This window comes from Tursiops truncatus, chromosome 15, assembly GCF_011762595.2.
Source record: "Tursiops truncatus isolate mTurTru1 chromosome 15, mTurTru1.mat.Y, whole genome shotgun sequence".
NCBI lineage: Eukaryota > Metazoa > Chordata > Mammalia > Artiodactyla > Delphinidae > Tursiops > Tursiops truncatus.
In genome coordinates, this window is record NC_047048.1 from 21,424,625 (window position 1) to 21,449,149 (window position 24,525).

At 47.6% G+C, this 24,525-nt stretch overlaps 2 protein-coding genes, 1 non-coding gene and 1 pseudogene across 4 annotated transcripts in view; 1 reads left to right on the forward strand and 3 right to left on the reverse strand.

Annotated features, from left to right (window-relative positions):
• The window catches only part of EEF2K (eukaryotic elongation factor 2 kinase), a 63,441-nt gene extending 47,323 nt beyond the window's left edge, over nucleotides 1–16,118 (reverse strand). Inside the window, exons 1-2 of one of the 2 annotated variants that reach the window (XR_012326081.1) lie at nucleotides 15,768–16,118; nucleotides 1,241–1,553 (exon numbers count right to left, since the gene is read on the reverse strand). Coding sequence is in view for 1 of the 2 variants with exons in the window: in XM_033840278.2 (XP_033696169.1) it covers nucleotides 1,241–1,477 (237 nt within the window). In the remaining variant the exon portion in view is untranslated. The remainder of the gene's footprint in view (nucleotides 1–1,240; nucleotides 1,554–15,767) is intronic. The other variant, XM_033840278.2, reaches the window with a different exon arrangement.
• Nucleotides 16,119–22,008: 5,890 nt separating this feature from the next.
• Nucleotides 22,009–24,525, reverse strand: part of SDR42E2 (short chain dehydrogenase/reductase family 42E, member 2) — a 29,335-nt gene continuing 26,818 nt past the window's right edge. The window contains exon 13 of the mRNA XM_033840325.2: nucleotides 22,009–22,258. The gene's annotated coding sequence lies outside the window, so the exon portion shown is untranslated. The remainder of the gene's footprint in view (nucleotides 22,259–24,525) is intronic.
• On the reverse strand, nucleotides 22,322–23,128 carry LOC101334695 (large ribosomal subunit protein eL22 pseudogene; annotated as a pseudogene).
• Nucleotides 23,863–23,944, forward strand: TRNAL-UAG (transfer RNA leucine (anticodon UAG)). Its single transcript has one exon. It is a non-coding gene; the product is annotated as a tRNA-Leu (tRNA).

Sequence of the window (24,525 nt, forward strand, 5' to 3'; positions counted from 1 at the left end):
TGCTAGAATAAATTTCCCTTTTTTTTTTCACTTGAGTTAGCATGAGTTGGTTTGTGTTTCACAAGCTCTGACCCCTCCGGCCCCCTCTGGCACCTGGATCTCCTCACACGTGGTACACGAGGCTGCAGGAATCCACGTTTCCGTGAGCCTTCCTGACTTACTGGAACAGACAGGAGCGCCAGGCTGCTCCCCTGTCTTCCCACGCTGCCCTCTGAGGGGCAGAGTGTGTGTTTCAGAAGCCACCTTAGGACAGGAAAGCAGGGCAAGCCGCAACCTGACCCTTCAGGGGCCCCCCAACCTCAGAGGGGACCCACAGGCCTATTTTTGGAGCTGCCTGCCCGAGAGAGCTAAGCTAGAACTCTGACTTGAAAGGAAAAATATACAACTGTCTGAGAACTAGAATTATTAATTTTCTAAAAACAGATTAATTCTGCAGTTAGAGAAGAATGACTTCAATTTCAAATCCCAAAGTGGTAATAGGCATTTTCATTACAGTACAAACGGATACTTACTGTTTGTGAGGATTAATTTAAATAAGGATAACATTACTGCATTAAAAATTTTTTTTCACCACCAGTTATTATACAAAAGTCCAATAACGTTCGCCTTTCTGCCTCTTCTCTTTACCAGCTTTGCCATGGTATGAACACAAATTCCTAACAAAATAAGTCCCCTCTTCCTCAATCCAGAAGAAGGATGCCCAACTCTAAGCAGTGGCTCTTTTGACCACAACCAACATGAAAAACTACATTTTACATCCTTTCTCTAGACCCTCATACACACAAATGCAGGGATGAAATAAAAATACTTCACAACCGCTCTGTCGGAGAACCTGGTCACCAACAACCAATTTGGTCACTGCATGTGAGTGTGTAAATGTGTGTGTACGTGTCCCTAAAATATCTTTACGACTGTCAGTGCTCTCTGATATTTTTTCCCCCTCCCACCTCCCTCTCCAATATTTTCTAGTCTATTCTGTTCTGTTCCGGGTCTTAAAAAACTGGCCAAGGTTTCCACAACCCACTAGTGGGTACAGAGCAGCTATTCGTAAAACACTGTTCTAAAGTAATGAAAGTTATATTAAAACAACCAAATCTTCCCAGGTTAATAGGCATAGCCTCAGATCCAGGATTTACGCACTGGCAAGAGTTTGGAAACAACCTCAACCAGCGACCCCAACCTCCCATCCCTACGGCAGGTGAGCTGGGCAGGGGGAGTGGGGGGAGGGGGGACCACTCACCTTGAAATGGAAGGAGATGGCCGGGGACCCGCTGGAGCCGTAGCGCTCGCTTTTGGCTAGGTTGCTGTAGTAGTTATTAACCTTGGAATTAACATTCTGGTGTGCCCCCGGATCATCAGTGATGGGGCAGATGAAGTAACCCTCCTCACCATCGCTGTCTGCATCTGAATCACCAGCCCGGGAGGTCGGGCCGCCATCCACGCCTTCCAGGCGGAAGATGAGGTCTTCCTCTGCCATGTTCCCGGGACGCCCGTCTTACCCAAGGGCTGGGCGGCACAGCCAGAGTTACTGGGCAAATGCAGCAGTGAGGGTCCTGCAAGGAAGAAAGAGAATGGGTGCTGGGGTCCAGGGGCTGAGAGCTTGCAGGGCACCTCACCCCGAATGCCCCTGGCACGGAAGGAGCGTGTACCCTCAGAGTGAAAACTACTTCCACCTTTAGGGGAGACACTGGCAGGCAGTGTCTAGGAACATTTTAAATGTACAAACCCCTCCACCCGGTAATTCCACTTTGAAGAACTCAGCACTTGAAACAGAAAATAAATGCTTCTTAAGCCACAAGGCTGATCTTTTTAGAACATAAATTAGATCAAATCAATTCTCTGCTTGACACTCTCCAGCAGCTTCTCTTCACATTCTTAACAAAATCCAAATGCCTTTTAAGGCTACCAGGCCTGTGTTAGTCTGGCCCCTGTCCACCTCTCCTCCGGCCTTGGCAGCTCTCCAGGCCCATGGGCTTTCTTTGTGTTCCGTGAACACTGGGGGCCCATTTTCCACCTCGGGGCCTTTGTACTTGTTGTGTTCCCTGTGCCTGGAACAACCTTCCCAATCTCCCAACAGTGGGTCCTTCTCATCATTTGGATCCCAGCTCAAAAGTCACCTCTCCAGAGAAATCTTCTCTGATTCAATTCAAAGAACCCCTCTCAAACACACACCCAGTCACTCCCTAGCACATCACCCTGTTTTATTTTCTTCAAAGAGATTTTCCCAAGCAAGCCAAAATCATCTCATTTAACTTCTTTATCATCTGTAGCCCTGTTGCCTTAAGAATGCCTGGCATAGAGCAGGCACTCAACACACGTCCCCGGAATGGATGAGTGGCCTGAAGAGCGTTCTCTGTAGCACAATCAGTAACAGTAAAAAGAGGGAAGAGCCCACAAGGACCATCAATGGAGGCCTGTTATATAAACTACAGTTTTTCTACACCATGAAATACTGTGTGACTCTTACAAAGAAAAAGGAAGCTCTAGATACACAAAGACATGCAAAGATAGTCAAGAAAGAGTTCAGCAACATTGTAGGATACAAAAATCAATAGTATTTCCATATACTATCAATGAAAAAATCCAAAAATGAAATTAAGAAAACAATTTTATCTATAATAGCATCAAAAAAATAAAAAACTTGGCTAGGGGGCTTCCCTGGTGGCGCAGTGGTGGAGAGTCCGCCTGCCGATGCAGGGGACACGGGTTCGTGCCCCGGTTGGGGAGGATCCCACATGTCGCGGAGCGGCTGGGTCCGTGAGCCATGGCCGCTGGGCCTGCGCGTCCAGAGCCTGTGCTCTGCAGCGGGAGAGGCCACAGCGGTGAGAGGCCCGTGTACCGCAAAAAAAAAAAAAAAAAAAAAACTTGGCTAGGGAATTCCATGGAGGTCCAGTGGTTAGGACTCCACGCCTCCATGGCAGGGGACACGGGTTCAATCCCTGATCGGAGAACTAAGATCCCACAAATCATGCGGCCAAAAAAAATAAAATAAAATATCTTGGCTAACAAAAGAAGTGCTTGACTTGTACAGCGAGAAACAAAACGTGTCAGAAGAAGTGAAAGAAGACCGAAATAAGTGTAAAGATATCCCGTGTTCATAGATCAGAAAATTTAACATAGCTAAGGTGGCAATACTCCCAAAACTGATCTACAGAGTCAACCCAATCACTATCAGAATCCCAGTGGCTTCACTGAAAAATTAACAAACTGGTCCTAAAGTTCACATGGAAATTCAAGGGACCCAGCATAGCCGAAAGAATCTCGTAAAAGTTACAAGAATCACACTTCCTGAATTCAAAACTTACTACAAAGCTAAAGTAATTAAGACAGGTGATAGTGGCATGAGGATAGACACAGAACTGAGAGTCCAAAAATGAACCCTCACATTTACAGCCAATTGACTTCTGAAAGGGGTACCAAGACAATTCAATGTGGAAAGAATACTCTTTTCAATAAATGGTGCCAGGACAAGTGAATATACACACGCAAAAGGATGAAGTTGAACACCTTCCTACATTATATACAAAGATTAACTCAAAATGGGGACTTCCCTGGAGGTCTGGTGGTTAAGAATCCGAGCTTCCACTGCAGGGGTCACGGGTTTGATCCCTGGTTGGGGAACTAAGCTGCGCAGTGTGACCAAAAAAACTAACTCAAAATGGATCAAAGGTTTAAATATAAGAGTAAAACTCTAACACTCTCAGAAGAAAATATAAGAGAAAATCTTTGTGACACTGAATTAGGCAAAGCCTTAGATAGGACACCAAAAACACAAGCAACAAAAGAATAGATACACTGGACATCATCAAAATTAAAAACTTTTGTGCTTCAAAGGACACCACCATGAGAGTGGAGAGATAGCTCACAGAATGGGAGAAAATTTTTGCAAATCATGTCTGATAAGGGACTATGTAATGGACTCATACTACTTAACAATAAAAAGACAAATAACCCAAATAAAAAATGGGCAAAGGGGGACTTCCCTGGCAGTCCAGTGGTTAAGACACCACGCTTCCACTGCAGGGGCACGGGTTTGATCCCTGGTCGGGGATCTAACACCCCACATGCCACGCAGCACAGCCAAAAAAAAAAAAGGCAAAGGATTTGGACAGACGTTTCTCTAAAGAAGATACACATGGCCAGTAAACACATGAAAAGATGCTCAACATCATTAGACATTAGGGAAATACAAACCAAAGCCACACCCACTAGGATAGAATTTTAAAAGTGGAAAATGACAAGTGTTGGTGAGGATGGGGAGACACTGGAAACCCTTATACACTTTTTTTTTTTTTTTTTTTTTTTTTTTTGCGATACGCGGGCCTCTCACTGTTGTGGCCTCTCACGTTGAGGAGCACAGGCTCCGGACGCGCAGGCTCAGCGGCCACGGCTCACGGGCCCAGCCACTCCGCGGCATGTGGGATCTTCCTGGACCGGGGCACGAACCCGCGTCCCCTGCATCAGCAGGCGGACTCTCAACCACTGCGCCACCAGGGAAGCCCCCTCATACACTATTAATGGAAATGTAAAATGGTGCAGTCACTTTGGAAAACAGCCTGGCAGTTTCTCAAAAAGTTAAACACAGAATTACTATATGATCCAGCAACTATACTCTTAGGTATATACCCAAACACGTCCACAACAAAAACTTGTGACATATGGTTCATAGTAGTATTACACGCAATAGCCAAAAGGGGAAACATCCAAACACCCGTTAACTGATGAATGGATAAGCAAAATGTGGTCTATATATACAACGGAATGCTCTTCAGCCACAAAAAGGAATGAAGTACTGATGCTAAGTGAAAGAAGACAGTTCAAAAAAGACCATATATTGAACGATTCCATTTATATGAAAAGTCCAGAGAAGGCAACTCTATAAGAAAGTACGGGGCTTCCCTGGTGGCGCAGTGGTTGAGAGTCCGCCTGCCGAAGCAGGGGACACAGGTTCGTGCCCCGGTCCGGGAAGATCCCACATGCCGCGGAGCAGCTGGGCCCGTGAGCCATGGCTGCTGAGCCTGCACGTCCGGAGCGTGTGCTCCGCAGTGGGAGAGGCCACAACAGTGAGAGGCCCGCGTACCACCAAAAAAAAAAAAAAAAAAAAAAGTACGTGAGTGGTTGTAGGGATGGGGGAGGGGAGAGTCGGGGGGAAATGGGGAACAATCACTAAAGGGTTTCTTCTGAATAGATGAAAATGTTCTAAAACCGACTGTGTTGGTTGCATGACTCTGTTAATACATTAAAAAACCACTGACTATATTAAATCCACTTTAAATAAGTTTGGTAGGTTTGTGAATATACTTCAATAATCTAATGTTTAAAAAAATAAAAGACATGGGACTTCCCTGGTGGCACAGTGGTTAAGAATCCACCTGACAATGCAAGGGACACGGGTTCGATCACTGGTCTGGGAAGATCCCACCTGTGGTGGAGCAACTAAGCCCATGTGCCACAACTACTGAACCTGCGCTCTAGAGCCCACAAGCCACAACTACTGAGCCCACCTGCCACAGCTACTGAAGCCCGCACACCTAGAGCCCGTGCTCCGCAACAAGAGAAGCCACCACAATGAGAAGCCCGTGCACCACAATGAAGAGTAGCCCCGGCTCGCTGCAACTAGAGAAAGCCTGAAGGCAGCAACAGAGACCCCATGCAGTCAAAAATAAAATAAATAAATGTTTTTTAAAAAGATTAAAAATAATAATTAAAAAAAGAAAGAAAGAAAAGAAAAGGAAAAACCGTTACATTTAAAAAGCAAGTTCGGGCTTCCCTGGTGGCGCAGTGGTTGAGAGTCCGCCTGCCAATGCAGGGGACACGGGTTCGTGCCCCGGTCCGGGAAGATCCCACATGCTGCGGAGCAGCTGGGTCCATGAGCCATGGCCGCTGGGCCTGCGCATCCGGAGCCTGTGCTCCGCAGTGGGAGAGGCCACAATAGAGAGAGGCCCCCGTACAGCAAAAAAAAAAATAATAATAATTAAAAATAATAATTAAAAAATAAATAAATAAAAAGCAAGTTGCACAAGAGCAGTTACATTATGGTGATCCTATCTGTGCTAAAAGAAAAGGTACGTCCCTGAAGGGCCCACAAGAGCGCTGCCAGCACTGCGATGGGCAGTGCGACTGGGAGCTGGCGGGTGGAGGGAAGTTTTTAACATTTTGTACACTTCTGTACTGTTTTAAGTGTTTTTTTTTAAATTTATTCATTTATTTTTGGCTGCATTGGGTCTCCATTGCTGCGCACTGGCCCTCTCTGGTTGCAGCGAGCGGGGGCTACTCTTCGCTGCGGTGCGCGGGCCTCCCATGGCGGTGGCCTCTCTTGTTGCAGAGCACAGGCTCTAGGCACGCAGGCTTCAGTACTTGTGGCGCACGGGCTTAGTTGCTCCGCGGCATGCGGTATCTTCCCAGACCGGGGCTCGAACCCGTATCCCCCGCATTGGCAGGCGGACTCTCAACCACTGTGCCACCAGGGAAGCCCTGTTTTAAGTTTTTACAAAGCTGGTTGCTTTCAATATAAAAAAAAATTTAAAAGTGAAAAAACTTTAAAAATTTTTAAATCAACTAATTCCAATTATTCTTAACAGCTGTTTCCATTGGGAGGCAGTTTTCTAGACCTGAGGCTTCAGCACTTTCTTGACAGTCATCAGAGCAAGAAATATATTTATATCCTAACCCAGTACCCACCTACAAAATGTAAGTGAAAATTTCAGGAAACTGTACTTAGCCTTACTTTGTACAATGCCCTCTGCTATTTTTGATTCCACTTGTTTTTCTTTCTTTTTTACTCTTTATCTTTAATGCACCACCCACACTGATTATTCAACTCAGTGTGAAAATTGCTGCTCTGGGTGTCAACCTCCGAGTTTGCTTCTGACCCTCTGGGCAATACAGTCATCGCCTGGATCCGATGCCAAAGCCACCTGATCTTGCTTGTTACCAAAATCGTCCCCGGGCCCTGTGCCCACTTCTCCCCACTCTCGGCCGCTCCCAGCCCCAATGCCTACTCTGCCCTGGTCAGCCCCTGGCCAGAGTCCCTGCTGACCAAGAGACACGGTTGCCTGGAGCTGCCAGCAGCCCAGCCAGGTTACTGGCCTCTGGGGCTGCGCTGGTGCCAGGAGAGGGGCCGGAGCCACAGCCTCAGCTACGGAGCTCCAGGCAGTGTTGCCCAGCAGTTAAGAGCCCGGGCTCAGGAGCCAGGCTGCCAAAGGGTGCAAATCCTAGCTGTGCTACTGGTGACCTTGACTAAATTAGTTCATCTCGCCAACTTCCCCATTTGTGAGGGGAGCTGAGCGGGAAAGTGGCCTGACTGAGGCTCCACAGGAGTTCACAGGGGAATTAGGACCAGAATCCCAGCCCTTGGCCACATCCCACCACAGACCTGACATTTTCCTGGGCCCTGGGAAACAAAATGAGCTGCAGACAAGCAGCTGTGACCCTAGTTGGCACAGTGCCTTGTACCCAGCAGGCACTTGATACGTTTTCCAGAACTGAGTGAGGGGGATCTGTTTCATGGCTTTTCAGTTGTCATACATTTGCTTTGAAAAGGCAGCTGTGGCAACGCCTGCTAACTGTCCCCCGACAGCTATTCTCTCCTTATTAATAACAGAACCACTGCTTTTTAGCTAAGCATGCGGCCACTCATAATAAGGTCTACGTTTCCCAGATTACTTTGCAATTAGGCGTGACCATGTGACCAAGTTCTGGCCAAGGGGATATGAGCAGAAGGGTTCTATGCAACTTTAGGAAGGGTTTTTTTTTTTTTCAATTTATTTTACTCAAGTGTAGTTGATTTACAATGTTGTGTTAATTTCTGCTGTACAGCAAAGTGATTCAGTTATACATACATTCTTTTTCATATTCTTTTCCATTATGGCTTATCACAGGATATTGAATATAGTTCCCTGTGCTATACGGTAGGACCTTGTTTATCTAGGGAATGGTTTTTAAAAAGAGGGAGTGTACCCTTCTGCTCTCTCTCCTTCCTGCTGGCTGGAATGCTGGTGTGATGGCTGGAGCTCAAGCAGCTAAATTTATTCATGAGAAGGAAGCCATGTGCCGAGGATGGCAGAGCCATGAAACAGAGAGAGCCTGGGGCAGCTTATCTTACATCATGGGGCACCATAATTATCCTGGACTCACAATCTTCAGAGTTTGCTATCTAAACTTACATAATAGACTATAATTTTCTTTTTTTCCTACTACTTGCTAATTCTATCTGGTCCAGTACCCCTTCTCTCCCATGTCATAAAAAGTCACATCATATCTCTTATGACAAGTTGATGCCTGGGCACGTCAGCCTAGGAAAACTGTGGTCTCAATCCAGAGACCTAACTTGTAGCTGCTTCCACATCTGCCCATAAAGACCGGACACCTGGAGGATGGTGGATTCCCCTAGACAGGCAAGGAGCCCTCACTGGCCCATAACTCAGCCCCATGATGCCTGTTCCAATACCAGCCTCTTAGGAATCTCCATCTAACCTGGGCTTTGCCCGGCCCACAGAGGGCCTCTCTGTGAGCAGAGAGACTGAGACCAGGAGCAGAACCCCAGTTCCCAAGACATCAGGATTCTCGAGAAGCTCTCCTCTGCCCTCACTCAGGCATCCGCATCTTCCCCTCCCAGGCCCTGACACATCCTGGGAAGATATTTCTATGGAGAGGCAGCTGAGCAGAGTTCTGAGTCAGACCCAAGTTCAAGCCCCAACTCTGCCACTTACTAGGTGTGTGACTTTACCTCTTGGCCTCGGGTTCCGCATTATAACCTGGGATGCAGAGTTGTACCCACCCCACTAACCTGACAGTGCCGGCACAGAAGAAGCACTAAGACTATAATTATCATCAACATTTTTAGTACCATCAATAAAGGGGGCTGAATCCTGGGTCCCAGCCAGGCTGGTGACCTGGACGCCTGGTTAGTAGCCACGCCAAGCTTCTTCAGGGGTCCTCAGGGAACAGGCTGTCTTCGGCTCTGGCCACTGAACCCCTGCTCTCACTGCATCTTGCTGTAAAGGGCTTCTCTGGCAGCCACTGGGGCAGGAAACAATGATTGCAGTGCCTAGGTCAAGGCCTGTGGGCCAAGCCACAGTGACCACCGGCCCTCCTTGGGGCTCCCCTCACCCCCAGGAGCTGCCTTCCTGATGCAGAAATGATCTGGAATCTCCCACCCACCACTCCTGGGAGCCAGCACCCCAGAGCCAACACGGGCTGTGCTGGGCCACCAGTACACACACTAGTATATGGCCAGCACGGCAGAACTCAATGGTCTTCAACTGCAACCACAATGGACCGGGTGACTTATGGACCACCTCGTGTCACGCACCTGTTTCTGTTTGGGGATCTGCTTCTCCCCCACTCTCCAGTCATGGGGTTGGGGATCCACCCCCAGGTAATGGGGTGTGTCACATGACCCCACTAAGCCAATCACAGCACTGGGCACCTGGCCATAGTGATTGGCTCAGAGATGGGCATGTGACTCAAGTCAAACCACTATGGCCTAATCTCAGGTAAGCCTGGGGCTTTAGCGTGAGCAACTGGAAGAGAAGGTCAGTCCTTTCCTGCAGGCTGTTAATCTGAGACAGGGGCTGAGGCCACCAGAGAACAAAGCTGACTTTTGGTGAAGAGCAGAACAAGAGATGAAGAGAAAAATGAACAGTGATGACGTCATTTGAGATTCTGAATCCAAACATGCCTGGGACTCATAGATACAGAAACCAAAAGTAGTGTGGACAGGGATAAAGGGAGGGGCAAGTCAAGATATATGCGCTACTATGTATAAAATAAATAAGCAACAAGGATATATTTATAGAACAGGGAATTACAGCCATTATTTGTAATAACTTTTAATAGAGTATAATCTGTAAAAACACTGAATCACTATGCTGTACACCTGAACCTACTATAATATCGTAAATCAGTTATACATCAATTAAAAAAAAAGTTGGTGAAAATAAAAGAAACAAAAACCAAAGCTCAGTGTAGTGCCCGAGACAGTTTGAATCCTGGCTACCCAGCTAGGAGCCTGAAACAACAGACTCCATGTGGCAGGCTGGGACTTCCTTGAGTCTCTACCTGCACAGCGCCTGGCACTGAGCAGGGCTCATAAAGTGCTAATCAGATACCTTTCCAGGCTGAGTTTCATTAATTTGCTGCCGGTGGGGAGGGTAACAAGGTGTGACATCAGGAGTTACTAAGTCAAGCCTCCAGCTAAGAGTTCAGGTCAGTGACTTATTAACATATATACCCCCAGGATGTGGGGGTGCTCATGAATAAACATTTATTAAAACTATTTCAAGAAATAATACGGTTCATGTCAGAGAAAAAGGACTGATTCACAGATGTCCCCACCCAAGAACCAGTCCCCATTCACAACCAAGTTCTCACTTCCCTGCCCCTGCACCCTAAGGACACTCTTTCTGGCATGCCTCTCCCACCTGCTGCCAAACCCCTCTGTTCCCTTCAAAATCCAGCTCAAATTTTTACCCCCTCCGGAAAGCCTTCTCTGGGTGGTTTCCAGTCTGTAAAACAGGGGACAGCTAACCCCTGGAATTGGTAGTGAGATCAAGCCCAAGAGGCCTGACAGGGAACTGTCCTCAAAAGCACCAGCTGCTATTACGCTCTGACCATACCCCACTCCCCAATTCCTAAGTCACTTCCCTCCTCCCAGGCCCTCCGTAAGCATTTCCATCATACCCAGAGACCCAACAGTCTATGTCACGGGCAGAATAATGCCGCTCCATAGATGCCCACGTCGTAATTCCCAAAGCCTGTGAACATGTTCCCTTATGTGGCAAAAGCGACTTTGCAGGTGTGATTAAGGATCTTGAAATGGGACAGTATCCTGGATTATCCAGTGAGTCCTTATAAAAAGGAGGCAGGAGGGTCAGAGTCAGAGGAAGAGATGTGACAATGGAAGCAGGGGTCATAGAGAAATTTTGAAGATGCTATGCAGCTGGCCTGGAAGATGGAGGAAGGGGCCACGAGCTAAGGAATGCAGGTGGCCTACAGAAACTGGAAAAGCATGGCAACAGATTTTCCCTACAGCCTTCAGAAAGAACATGGCCCTGCTGACACCTTGGCTTTTGAACTTCTCATCTCCAGTACCATAAGAAAAGAAATTTGTGTTGTTTTAAGCCACTAAGTCTGTGGTAATTTGTTACAGTGGCAGTAGGAAACAAATAGAGTCCAGAACAGTGGGGTAATTTTGCCCCCTCAGGGGACACTTGGCAATGTCTGGAGGCACCGTTCGTTGTCACACCTCTGGGAGTGCAACCGGCATCTAGTGGGTAGAGGCCAGGGATGCTGCCAGCATCCTACAATGCACAGCACAGCACCCCACGACAAAGAACTGTCCAGCCAAACTGTCAGTAGTGCTGAGAAACCCTGTTCTAGAATGACTCTGGTGGATTCCAAGGAGACTTCCCCCAATCCACCCTCCCTCATCTCCTCTTTAAAAACACATCCCCACGCATACCAGAGACAGAGGAATTAGCTTACTCGCTGATGAGAACAGCAACCCGCAGCTGGACCCAGAGAGACAAGTCAACATTGACTGCTAAAGCTCATCGTTGCCATTCACTGTCCTTCATTCATATAAAGCTGTTAAGATGCAAAGGCTACTTTACTGTTTTAAAAATCAGAAAAATACATCTTAGAATACAAAGCACGATAATATAATTACAGCTTCAACTGACAAAATGCACAAGAGGGCTTTAATTTTAAGTTTTAATCGTTTGCACCCTTCTCATGTTCCCAGGATACTCTGTCCTCCTGGTGGGTCAGATCAGAGAGACAGTGTGGTTCACTTCTCAGGGCAACTCTGTGTTTATACAGCCTCTTGGTGGCCAGACCACGTGAGCGTCTGGAACAAAAGGGGCCGTGTCTTAGTCCTTCTAGCTACCGGCCCAGAGCACAATGCCTGGCACACACTAGGTTCCCTGTAAACGCAGGCTGCGTGAATGAATAACTGAACAAAAGTGGGCAATTTCTGCGGGTATAATGAGCATTGTAGGCATGGAGGAATGGAGGGACTATCGGGTTAGAATTACAAGGCATCTGGGGGTTACTTAGCCCAGAGACGCAGCTGAGATCCCGAGTGGGAAAGCCTGGGTCATGGGGAGGCCCTCAAAAAGCAGCCAAGACCAGGATCGGGCCCAACAAGTCTTTTGGGATGAACAGATCTGTGTTCAAGTCCCGGCTCTGCCACTAGCTGAGTGATGTTGGGCAAATTACCTAACCTCTCTGAACCTCAGTTTCCTCATCTATAAAATTCACTCATCCACCAAAGTGGGGCAGAGTGAGCAAGGCGAAGAAGAGGTGAGAGAACTGGTCTGTGGCACAGAAGCCAACTGTCCACTGTGGATCTGTTCTCCCCTGCCCAAATCCTTTTGCATCTAGGTGGGGCCATGCGACTACATTTGAGCCAATGGGATGTGGACAGAAGTAACCTGCACTGCTTTCAGGCCCTCCCATCCCCAGGCCCATTTGCCATGACCTGGTCAGCCTCCCCTCCACTGCAATCCGGCCCTGAGACATGTAGCCCAGAACAGATTCATGCCATTTCAGCACCACTTACAAAGCTCTTGCTCCATCACTCCTCTCAGCTCCTTGGAGGACAAGCGTTGCCTCCTCCCTTGGCTCGCCCACACTGTGCCATCTGCTTGGCACATGCTGTAGCCTGCTCTCCCTACCTGTCCCCTGGCCAACTCTGCTCATCCCTCAGGTCTCAGGTTAGATAGATGCCACCTCCTCTAGGAAGCCTCCCCTGAACCCCAGGAGGGACGCACCACTGGCTCCATCCTACAAATGAGGAAACTGAGGAACAGAGAAGTTAAGTGACTTGCCCCAAATCACATGGCTAGAAGGTGGGGGAGGTGGGTCTGAAGCCAGTGCAGGTCTATCCAGGGCTTCACTCAGCCATCACTTGCTAAACCACTTTTTTTGGGGTTTTTTTTTTTTTTTTTCAGTACGCGGGCCTCTCACTGCTGTGGCCTCTCCCGCTGCGGAGCACAGGCTCCGGACGCGCAGGCTCAGCAACCATGGCTCACGGGCCCAGCCGCTCCGCAACATGTGGGATCCTCCCAGACCGGGGCACGAACCCGCGTCCCCTGCATCGGCAGGCGGACTCTCAACCACTGCGCCACCAAGGAAGCCCTGCTAAACCACTTTTAAAGTGTGATCCTTGGACCACTAGCAGCAGGAGCAGCCTCACCTGAAAACTTGTCACAGGTGCAAATTCTGGGGCCTCACTCCAGTCCTGCTAAAGAAAACTCCGGGGGTGGGCCCAGCAAGCCATGGTTAAACAAGCCCTCCAGGTGGTACCAATGTTCACTAAAGTTCAAGAACCAATGGCGGACAGAACGTTCTCCAGCTGAGCCTCCTGCCTTTCAGCCACAGCCTGTGGGGTCCTTGCCAGGTCCAGAAAGCATCACAGCTGGAGAACGGAACAATGGCTGCCCTCTGACTTTCCAGCCCTCTGAAATGTTTCTCTGGGTGTTCCACAGCCCTGGGACTTTGGGGACCCAGAGAATGTCATCTTCTACTTCGTCATCAGCCTGTTAGTGACTCACTCCTTCCTTCATTTGAAGCCTTCTTCTTGTGCCCATCAGCCTTGCCTGCAAGAGTTTAATCCAAGCTACTTTTATCCTGTGGTGGTCACTATAACCACTTTCTTCTAGAACATTCTCAGTTCACGGGGATTAAGTCTGCAGTTTCTTGGTCAGCAAAACTGATCTCCCCAACACAGAAATGTTTATTTTTTAATCAGTCCAGCCAGCCACTATTACTTTGAATGCAGTCCCGATCATCAACTTTTCCTGTATCAGCTTTAGGAACAGGGCCAGAAAGAGTAAATCCTAGAGAATGAGCTTGAACAAATCCAAGTTTCTGCTGGTGACCCTCAGCTTTCTTCCACGCTGCTCTCAGTGTCCTGGCAACTGGATGCCAATCCTGCCAAAGACTGGACAAGACTTCTTTGGGGAATCTGACCAGTGTGAGAAAAAAGGCCTAAAGATACCCTTCGCCTGTGGAACAGCCCAGTTAGATCACCCTGAGGGGAAGGCCACAGCCAGCCAGCCTCTTTCATACCCAAAGACCTTCCGAAGAGCTTCCTGGAGCCCCATACTCTTCAGTGGACAGCCACAGACCACCAGAGAGGGGGAAAGGAGAGGCTCTGCTCCACAGTCATTCAGAGGCCCAGGCTCCTTCCAGCTTGTGGCTCTGCCCTTCTCCAGGCCCTCAGAGTCCTCTCAACTCTGCTGGTAAATGAGGAAAGTGGGGAGGTTTTTAGGGTCCAAGCTTGACGGGGGCACACACTCTCTCTGCTCACATTCCATCAGCCAAAACTCAGTCATGTGGCCCACCAAACTGTAAGGGAGCCCAGGAAATATATCCAGGTGATACCCCAAGAAGAGGACATGGGTGACCAACAGCCATCTCTGCCACATAATTCATTAAAAATGTTTTAAAATCATATCAGTGATATATCCTTAGTAGTCGGCCAGAAAGTACTGTTCTGTCACCAAAAGCGCACACACACACACACACACAATACCCACCCACCGCAAATCACAGAACATACACAAGTGATCATATGTAAACTGAAACTATTTCAAGGGATGGTCAGGCCCTGACTTCCTGCTTCCCCGCCCCCTGCAAAAGATAAGAACTTGGGATCCCAGCCGACACACCCTCTTTAAGAACAGGAGAGGAGGGAGGATGGCAATCTCCACCATGTTACATCTAATTTCCCATCATCAAGCAGCTTTATTGTATTTGCTGAATAAATGCATCGACCAAACAATGACCGTAAGGCGCTGTGGAGGCCACAGAGAAGGATGACGCCTGCCAAACTCTATCTCCTAAACCCTACCTCCTACCACTGGCATCCTTTCCATCACCTCCTCCAGGAAGCCTTCTCCAATAACCCTCCGTCCCCCCCCCACCCCCCACCCCCGAGTGGGCATTATCAGCTCCACCTGCTTGCTCCGTAGTCCCAAACTTAGTCCATCTTGCTTATTAGTATCTGCCGGTAGACCACTCTGGATCTGTCTCCTCCTCTGTAAAATCAGAGGGGTAGACAATTTCCTGGCTGAGCTGCCCCAAGGCAGGCAGCTTCCAGGGCCGAGGACCCAGAAGTCAGGCTCCCATAGAGCGTCCCCACAAGGCAGACGGAGCAGCGCCCCCCTGCCAGCAGCCCATCTGTCTCACGCGGGGCGCAGCTGGGCCGCTTTCCCGCAATCCCCCAGGCGGGTGCGGCGAATCTAGGCCGGGACTCACCCGGTAGGCCCCAGCCCCGCCACACGCATATTAACGCCCGGCCCCTTGGCGCACAGGTCCACGGAGCCTGCCAACACCCGAACTCCTGCAGTCAACAATGCAGCAAGGGCGCGTCTACACGGTCCTCGAGGTTCCCGGAACTTGGGCCTCTCGTTCAGGGGCCGGGGTGGGGGATGCCGGCCCTGCAGGGGAAGAAAGGCAGCGCTGCCCCCACCCTCTGCGGGCCTCCGGGAGCCGCGGGCGGAGGCCCCAAGCTGCCTCTCCCCGACCGTCACGTGCCAAGTATTTTACCAATAGACACTGCCGATATTCGCCACGACTCCCCCATTTTACAGAAGCAAACACTGAAACCCGAGGAGCTTAACCCCCACGCTCTCCTTCCGCCTGCGGCCCCACTTTTAAGCCCCAGACTCTCCGCGCTCCGGGCGCCGGCTGCACCGGGGAGCACAGGCTTGCAGCGCCGGATCCCGGCCCCCCAGGCCAACCGCCGCCCTACCTACCTGTCTCGGGCGGAGAGGCACGGCAGCCGCTGCCCACGGCCGCGAGGATCCAGAGGAGCTGGCAGAGGCTCGAGGCCCGGTGCTCCAGGGTGCAGGGCGGGCGGGCCCCCCGAGAGTGCCGGGGAGCGGCGAGCGGGGAGCGCGGGCTGGCGCTCCGGGGAGGCAGGGGCGGCCGCCGGAACGATCCCGGGGCGCGAGGGGCGCACGGAGCCGCTAGAACGATTCCGGGGCGCTGGGGGCGCGTTCCAAGGGCAAGGGCGCCGGCGACCGTCGGCTGGCCTGGGGCAGCTGCAGCGCGCGGCGTTCGGACGGCGTATCCGGACACTCGCCGAGCTGGGGCTGTGGCTGGGGCAGGAGACTGCGGGCAGGGGCGGAGCCGCGGGCGGGCGTAAGCCCGGCGCGGCGCTCACGTGGCCGCGGGCAATGACTATCACCGCTCCTGCAGCCGCCGCTTGGATCTCCCGGCGCTGCGTCTGCGACTCCCCAGCCGGCTGAATACACAGCGTCCGGATCTAACGCGTGGGGCCGGCCTGGCACCTACCAGCGAAGGGGGCGCCCTCCCAGCGGGTAATTTAAAAGGGGGCAGCTAACCCGTCCCTCGCCCACCGCACCTTCCCATTCTCCCTCCGATGCCCGCCTAGTTCCTGTATTCGAGTCCTTTCCAAAATCAGTAGTGATCGGATCTCATTGTACGTCTCTATGCATAACCTTGCAATATTTTTATCAGAAATTGCTTTTTTTTTTCCCTCCGGATTTCTGCTTTGTGAAAACAGGCACTTATGACTGTGGCAATTCTTATTTGTGTAATACGTTGCTGTATTCCTAACTCAGCGCACAGCCTGGCACATAGTAAGTGCTTTAATAAATACCTGTAAAATGAATGACTAAATATGGAAGGTATAAAGAAGAAAAGGAAATAAAACTAATGATAACTACTGTGAACATGTTCATAGTATATTCTTCCAGATATTTTTTCTAGTGAAATTTTAAAAATTTCACAACTCTTATTTTAGAAATAAAAGTAAGGGACTTACCTGGCAGTCAGTGCGGTGTGGCCAAAAAATAAATAAATAAAAGATATAAGTAATAACAGTAATATTTATCAAGCTATTTATCGCATTCCATCTTCACACCAACGCTAGTACCGCTACTTCGCAGATCATAAAACTGAGGCTTATAGAGATACGCTTGCCCAGAAGATTTACAAGGTGGCTACTTCCTCTTGGCAAAGGGCATCTATCCATATTACAGGGCTCCTGCTGGTTTGGGGTCTGCTGAGTCACTCTGTGTAGTAAAAAAGGGGAGAGGAATTTGAAGGACCCCCGCAGGTGAGAGGAGTGCAGGAGCCAGGCAGGGGCTGCCAGGGCCTGTGGGAAGGATGAAGAAAGGAAAGGCTTCCAGTAGGGCGATGTCTAGTGGGGGCTGTTTAAATAGTTCGTGGTGGGGTTTGTGACCTAACCACTTACCTCTGCCCCAAAGAGTTCTTCAGTCAAAGCCTCCTTGGACTGGAATGGTGTATGTGACCAAGTTCTCCCATGGAACTGGAGGGAGGGCTGAGTGTCCAGGTGAGCCCCAGGCAAACACAGAGAAACAGGTGTGTGCAGGAAGGCCAGAGACAGACACGGTTATCTGGGTATGCATATGGGAATACATACATTTTTCCTAACAAGAGTGGACTCATCTATTTCTCCTTTCTACTCAACACTAGGTTGTAAACATGTTGACCACCCCTGTGGTCAAGGGCGACCTGTCACTTGTAATGCCTTCTTTGATGAGCCTTTTTGGGGTTGTGGTAAAAGCTGATATTTACGGGGCATTTATTTTGTGTCAGGTACTGTGGTAACTGCTTTACAGACATTATCTCTTTTAATTCTCATCCCAACCCTCTTACTCTCCTCACTTCATACACAGAAAGAAGGAGGCCGGTTAAGTGACTCTCCCAAGTTTACGTAGTAAGTTGCAGAATTTGACCCAGGTCTAGGTATATACTGACCCCTTTAATGTCCTGTCTATAAGCCTTGCCTCTTCAGTTTTTGTGGCCCCTAAAAATTCAGATCCCGTTGGGAGAGTGAAGTCCTTCAGCTTGCCAGCTGCAACGGCCCCTGCAGGGAGAAGGTTCAAGTTTATGAGGCTTGGGGAGTGGGTGACATTCAGGCAGCATCTCATAAGGTGGTGAGGGGAATGAAAAAAAGAAATAGTCCTGAAACCCATCATTGAGTGTTTTAACTTTTTGGCCTCTGTACTACAAGTTTCAGAAAATATCAATACAAGATCTAGAAGATATAATCATTTTGGTTTGAAGTATTGGCTCCTTTAGTCACCTTGAGAAAACTCCTCTGGCTTTTGGCAAAAAACAAAATTGCACCTGAAATTTTGACCGTGGGAAAGTTGGGCAAGGACAAAGAGTCTGAGCTAGTCTGTCCAAGCCCAAAGCCAGACAAAAAAAAAAAAAAAAAACGACTGTTCTACTTACAGCTCTGTGACCCTGCGCAAGTTATTTAGCTTCTCTTTTCCTCTTTAATCTCTTCCGTGCATAAGCATCTTGATTTGTCTTCAAGGAGCCAGTCCACCCTATTCTCAATTCATGAAAACTGCCCTCCACACTCTTCCTGCTCTAAGATTGGACATATGATTACACCTGGCCAATCAGCATATTCCATCCCTTTTGCCCCATTCATTGGTGCTGGGATGAGTATGTAACCAAAGCCAAGCCAATGAGATACTAATCTGGTTCTTTTATAGAAACCATTTAAAAAGAGAGTCTCTTGGAAGCAACCTAAATGTCTATCAGCAGATGAATGGATAAAGAAGATGCGGTATACATATATGCATATATGTGTGTGTGTGTGTGTATATATATAATGGAATATTACTCAGCCATAAAAAATAATGAAATAACACCATTTGCAGTAATATGGATGGACCTAGAGATTATAATACTAAGTGAAGGAAGTCAGACAAAGACAAACATCATATGATATCACTTATATGTGGAATGTAAAAAGAAATGATAGAAATGAACTTATTTACAAAACAGAAATATACTCACAGACATAGAAAACAAACTTAAGGTTACCAAAGGGGAAAGGGGGGGAAGGGAAAAATTAGGAATTTGGGATTAAAAGATACACACTACTATATATAAAATAGATAAACAGCAAGGACCTACTGTATAGCACACAGAACTCTATTCAGCACCTTGTAATAACCTATAATGGAAAAGAATCAGAAAAATAATATATATGTATATGTATAACTGAATCACTTTGTGTGCACTTTCTGTAACAGTTGTGTTAGTTTCGGGTGTGCAGCAAAGATGTATATATATATTCTTTCTCACATTCTTTTCCATTTTAATATTTACAAAATATAGAGAGCTCTTATAACTCAAATAATAAAAAGATAACTCAATTTCAAAATGGGCTAAAGATTTGAACAGACAGTTCTCCAAAGAAGATATATAAATGGCCAATAAGCACATGAAAGGATACTCAACATTATTAGTCATTAGAAAAATGCAAATCAAAACTACATCCACTAGGATGGCTATGATCAAAAGTCAGATAATAACAAGTATTGGCAAGAGTGTGGAGAAATTGGAACACTCATACACTGCAAACAGGAATGGAAAATGGAAAACAGTTTGGTGGTTTCTCAAAAACTTAAACATGGGGTTACCATACAACCTAGCAATCCCACTCCCAGGTATATATCCAAGAGAAATGAAAACATGTTTGCACAAAAACATATGCACAAATGTTCATAGCAGCATTATTCATAATAGGCAAAAGGTGAAAAAAAACCAAATATCCATCAACTGATAAATGGATAATTAAAATGTGTTATACCCATACAATGGAATATTACTCAGCAATAAAAAGGAATGAGGCACTGATAAATGCTAAAACATGGATAAACCTTAAAAACAGTATGTTAAGTGAAAGGAGCCAGACACAAAAGGCAGCAGATTATATGATTTCATTTATATGAAATGTCCAGAATAGGGAAATCCTTAGAGACAGAGAGTAGATTAGTGGTGGCCCACAGCTAGGAAGGGAGTCTGGGGGTAATGGAGAGTGACTACTAAAGGTATGGTATTCCTTTTTGGGGGGATGAAGATATTCTAAAATTGATTGTGAGGAGGGCTGCACAATTCTGTGAAGGTACTAAAAAACAATGAACTATACACTTTAAAGGGGTGTCTTGTATGGTATGTGAATTAAATCACGATAAAGCTGTTACCCTCAGAAAAGGGCTCCTGGTATCCTCACGGTGCTTCGGGGTGTGGCAGCAGAAGAGAGGTCACCAGGAATGGTGCTCTAGCCCAGTCTAGGTATGTGGCCGCTCCCAGCTTCAAGGGATGGGTGCAATCCTTCCGCGGGCTCAGAGAGGGTTGGAGAACTGCTCCAGACACATATGCCATGGGAGTGAAATGCTTCTCAAGTGCTACCTGCTCAGATTCCCTGTCCACAGGAAGCCGTGTCCATGGGAGCTTAAGGCAGTTTTAGGTTCACAGCAGAGTTGAGTGGAAGGTTTGGAGATTTCCCATATCCTTCCTGCCTCCACACAAGAACAGCCTCCCCCATGATCAACATCTCCCACCAGAGTAGTGCATGTGTTACAATTAACAAACCTACACTGACACATCATAATCACCTAGAGTCCACAGTTTATAGTAAAGTTCACTCTTGGGCTTCCCTGGTGGCGCAGTGGTTGAGAGTCCGCCTGCCGATACAGCGGACACGGGTTCGTGCCCCGGTCCAGGAGGATCCCACATGCCGCGGAGCGGCTAGGCCCGTGAGCCATGGCCGCTGAGCCTGCGCGTCCAGAGCCTGTGCTCCGCAACGGGAGAGGCCGCAATAGTGAGAGGCCCGCGTACAGCAAAATAAAAAAAAAAAAAAGTTCACTCTTGGTGGTGTACATTCTGTGGGTTTGACCTAACTTATAATAATATGCATCAACTGTTACAGTAACATACACAGCAGTCCCACTACCCTAAAAATCCTGTGTTTCACCTATTCATCCGCTGCATCCCCCTCGATCCCTGGGAATCACAGTGGGATGTCTTTAAGCAGAAGCTTTAAAAGAAGTCCTTGTATGGGAACGTGTGTATGTGCATAGCTGATTCACTTTTTTATAGAGCAGAAACTAACACACTATTGTAAAGCAATTATACTGCAATAAAGATGTTTAAAAAAAAAAAAAAAAGTCCTTGAAAGTCCTCCTTGGCTCCCTGGCTCAGGAGGTCCAGGGCCTACTGGGCACAAAGCCATCACAGGGCCATTCAATGACCCACCTGTAGCTACAGAAAGACTCACAGAAGCAATGAAATGACCACTCTTCTGTCTTTTGGATAGTGTCTTTCTTCCTTCTCTTGCACAAGGCAAACCCCAGGATTAGGGTGGGGTATGTGTGGGCCTCTAGTTGCCCCTACGTCTGCATAGGGAAAGATCTGGAAGGATACAGCTAAACTGTTACTCATTATAATGAGTTGTGGGATTCAGCTGTGAAGGAGGAAGGTGGTGAGGAAGAGAACTTCCCTTTAACTTTATACAGAAGGTTTGACATTTGAAAAAAAAATGTACAATGAGCATGCATTACATTATATTTCAAATCTAAAAAGACAAAGAAGCACCTTCCTTTACCAAAGTGTTGACAGAGCTTAACTGGGTGGAGAAATTAAAGGTGATTTTATTCTCTTATTTGTGCTTTTCTTTCTTAGCTTGGAGTTTCAACAAGGAACATGTATTTATTATTTTAGCAAAAGTTATTTTTAACTGTTACTTAAAAAGAAAAAGAAAAGAACAAAAACTAAACAGAGCCTAGTTGCCCTGGTTTCTGTAGCCTCTCCACCCTTGCCTGCCTGGGCCTAGGTTTTGCATAGGAACTGCCCTCCCAGCCTCAACCTTAAGGCATAAATCACCAGGAAAGCCGAGTCAGCACTACTGCAGAAGTCTGCAGGGAGACAGGCCTGCTCACTGGAGCAGACGAGCTCATGGCCTTACTTCCACTGGATTTTTGTTCTGGTGAAGCACCTTTGTCATGCAAGTTCTGAGCAGCTCTGCTTCTCCCGAAAGACCTGATTTTTGCCTGATCTGGCCTAGTAGGTGTTGGATAAATGTTTACTTGAATTAAATTATTAGAAACAGAGAGAGTTGGGAGGGGAAGGGTCACATTAGAGTTCAAGCTTGTACTGCTCGTCACACGATAGGCCAATAAATTGAGAGACGAGGTATTGGGGCAAGGAATAGCAACTTTATTTGGAAAGCCAGCAGAGTGAGAAGGTGGTAGACTGCTGTCCCAAAGAACCATCTTCCCCATGTTAGAACTCAGGCTTTTATATTAAAAGGGGAGGAGGTGTGGTTAGTTGTTGTAAACTTCTTGGTGCTGGAATCCTTTGTTCTCGCAGCTGTCCACATAGGTCAGGTCACCATGTTCCTGTAAACCTCCAACAAGACAAATGTTCTTTTCTGTTCTGCAACTTTTTCTCTCTATAAGAACGGAAAAGTGTTAAGTTTAAAGGTCAGAGCCTTGAGAAGGGGGTATCCTGTATGTTTCAGACTACAGGCAACAATCTCTCACAGAAGGTGCAGAGCCAGCATGACTAAGCACAGGCAACAGAGCACAAAGGTTAGAGCTAAAGGAATAGATTCAGCATGGAGTCAGGTTTGTTCTTCTCTGTTATAGTTGCTGTTAACAAATGATGCAAACTACTGGAGAATGCTTTGACTCATTTGTGGGGGAATGACTCAAAGAGATCTCTGCTTCCTTCTTGTGGCCGCAGGGGGTGATATCTCAGAAGAGCTGAATACAATTAATTCTCGGTGGCAGAAAATGGAAGTTTGTTATGTATTTATTGATATGCATTTGCTCTGAATTTACTGCATTTTGTTTTTATTTTAGTTTTTTTACAAGGAAAACCACCATTTTGGTTCCCAAGTTTTATTCAAGAACTCACACAACATATTCCAGATAACCGAGTTTTAATCATCTTCATCCTTTTCTTCATCTTGATTAATCTGGAAGTAACGCAATTCGTAACTCTCTTTGCTGTTAGCAACTACGCGTAACCAATCATGTAGATTATTCTTCAAATATTTTTTGGTGAGGTATTTCGAATACCTTTTGGAAAAAGGCACCTCAGAGGTTACAGTAATCTTGTTTTTGCTTCTTTCGGTTGTTACAACACTCCACCAAGATTCCCAGCTTTTCCATTCATTTTGATTCTCTCCTGAAGAAACTGTTCAAAATTGGCAGCATCTATGATTCCATCTTCTATAGGGTGGGTACAGTCAAGGGTAAAATTCGGGACCTGCTTTTATTTTGCTCCCCTTCGCCACAAACTTTTTCACGGGCGCCATGGAGGCAGCGAAGGCAGAAAGGGTTACTGCATTTTAAAACACACTGAAATAGTCTACATAGAAGAACACTGGGTTTTGGGAGGCTAGGGAATCCTGGCTCTGCCTGGGGGTAGCTAACACAAGTTACTTTGCCAGTCTGAGCCTCAGTTTCCCCCTCTGTAAAAAGTAGATACAAGTGATGATTGAGGGAGCCTACATAAGGCAAGGATCTGTAAAAACGTTCAATGATTTTCCTTCCTGGACCCATGATTTTTACATCGCGGTGGCAGGGGCCGGCCATGGGGCCACCCGAGGCTGCAGAGGTTCCCTGAAGTAGGGCTAGAGACTCCAAACAAGATGGGGACTCGGTCGTCTCCGCGCAAACCCGGCGGGACCCGCAGCCCAGCCAGGAGCAAGCGGCAGCGTGACACTGCCCCCACGTGGCCGTAGGCAGTATGCCACGCTCGTGGAAAATCAAATGCAAACATACATGACGAGTGAATATTAATATTAACGATTGGGAACTTTGTTTTCCTTTTTAACGCTGCGTCCCAACTGAACTTACTACTGCCGATTACAAGATCACTCTGACTCCAAAGCCCAGGAGGAAGCCGGGGGTTAATATGCTGTAACTGGCGCGTGAAGCGTCAGGCTGATATCGGGCATGCGTAAACCGATGAGGGTGGGGCTTAGAGAACATGAGGCGCCGCGTCACTAGACTAATATAGTATGAACGGAAAAGATTGTGACTGGGCGGTAGCGTGGCCGAGTGGTCTAAGGCGCTGGATTTAGGCTCCAGTCATTTCGATGGCGTGGGTTCGAATCCCACCGCTGCCACACCTTCAGAGGTCTCACTTTTCCGTCCTTCAACTTCCATATCCTCTCCCAATTACTCTTCACTTTTTCTGCCTTCTGACGTTTTTTTTTTCCCCACAGTAGAAAATCCTCAGAGGGATCCTTCATTTCATTCACTTTCTCCTTACACAGGAATTTCAACCTGTAAAAGTTATTTCTTCCAGTTCAGCCTTTTTTTTTTTTAATGGAATGGGGAAGGGAGGGGAAAAGAAGGAAACTGCAGGACAATCCACCTCACTCCCTAGCCTACTACACAAACCCACCAATCCCGCTACCTTAAAAAACGGAAACAAAAACGTCTCCCTATTTCCATGGGAAAGCATCCTGAGATACCTTGAAAAGCTCTCAACAGTCTGTCTGCGCCTTTAATTTAATGCTTCAAGGCCTGAGTCCACTGGGAGTGGGCCCCTTTACCTCCCAAGGACAAAGATTAGGTGGAGGTGATTTTAATCAAGACGTCAGTTAGGAAGGGTCCCTTTCTGGCCCGCTCTGTGTCAGCAGAGAGCTCAGGCTGACTCCATAAATCACTGTTGGTAGAAACTGTGTCAGGTGACTTTATGGAG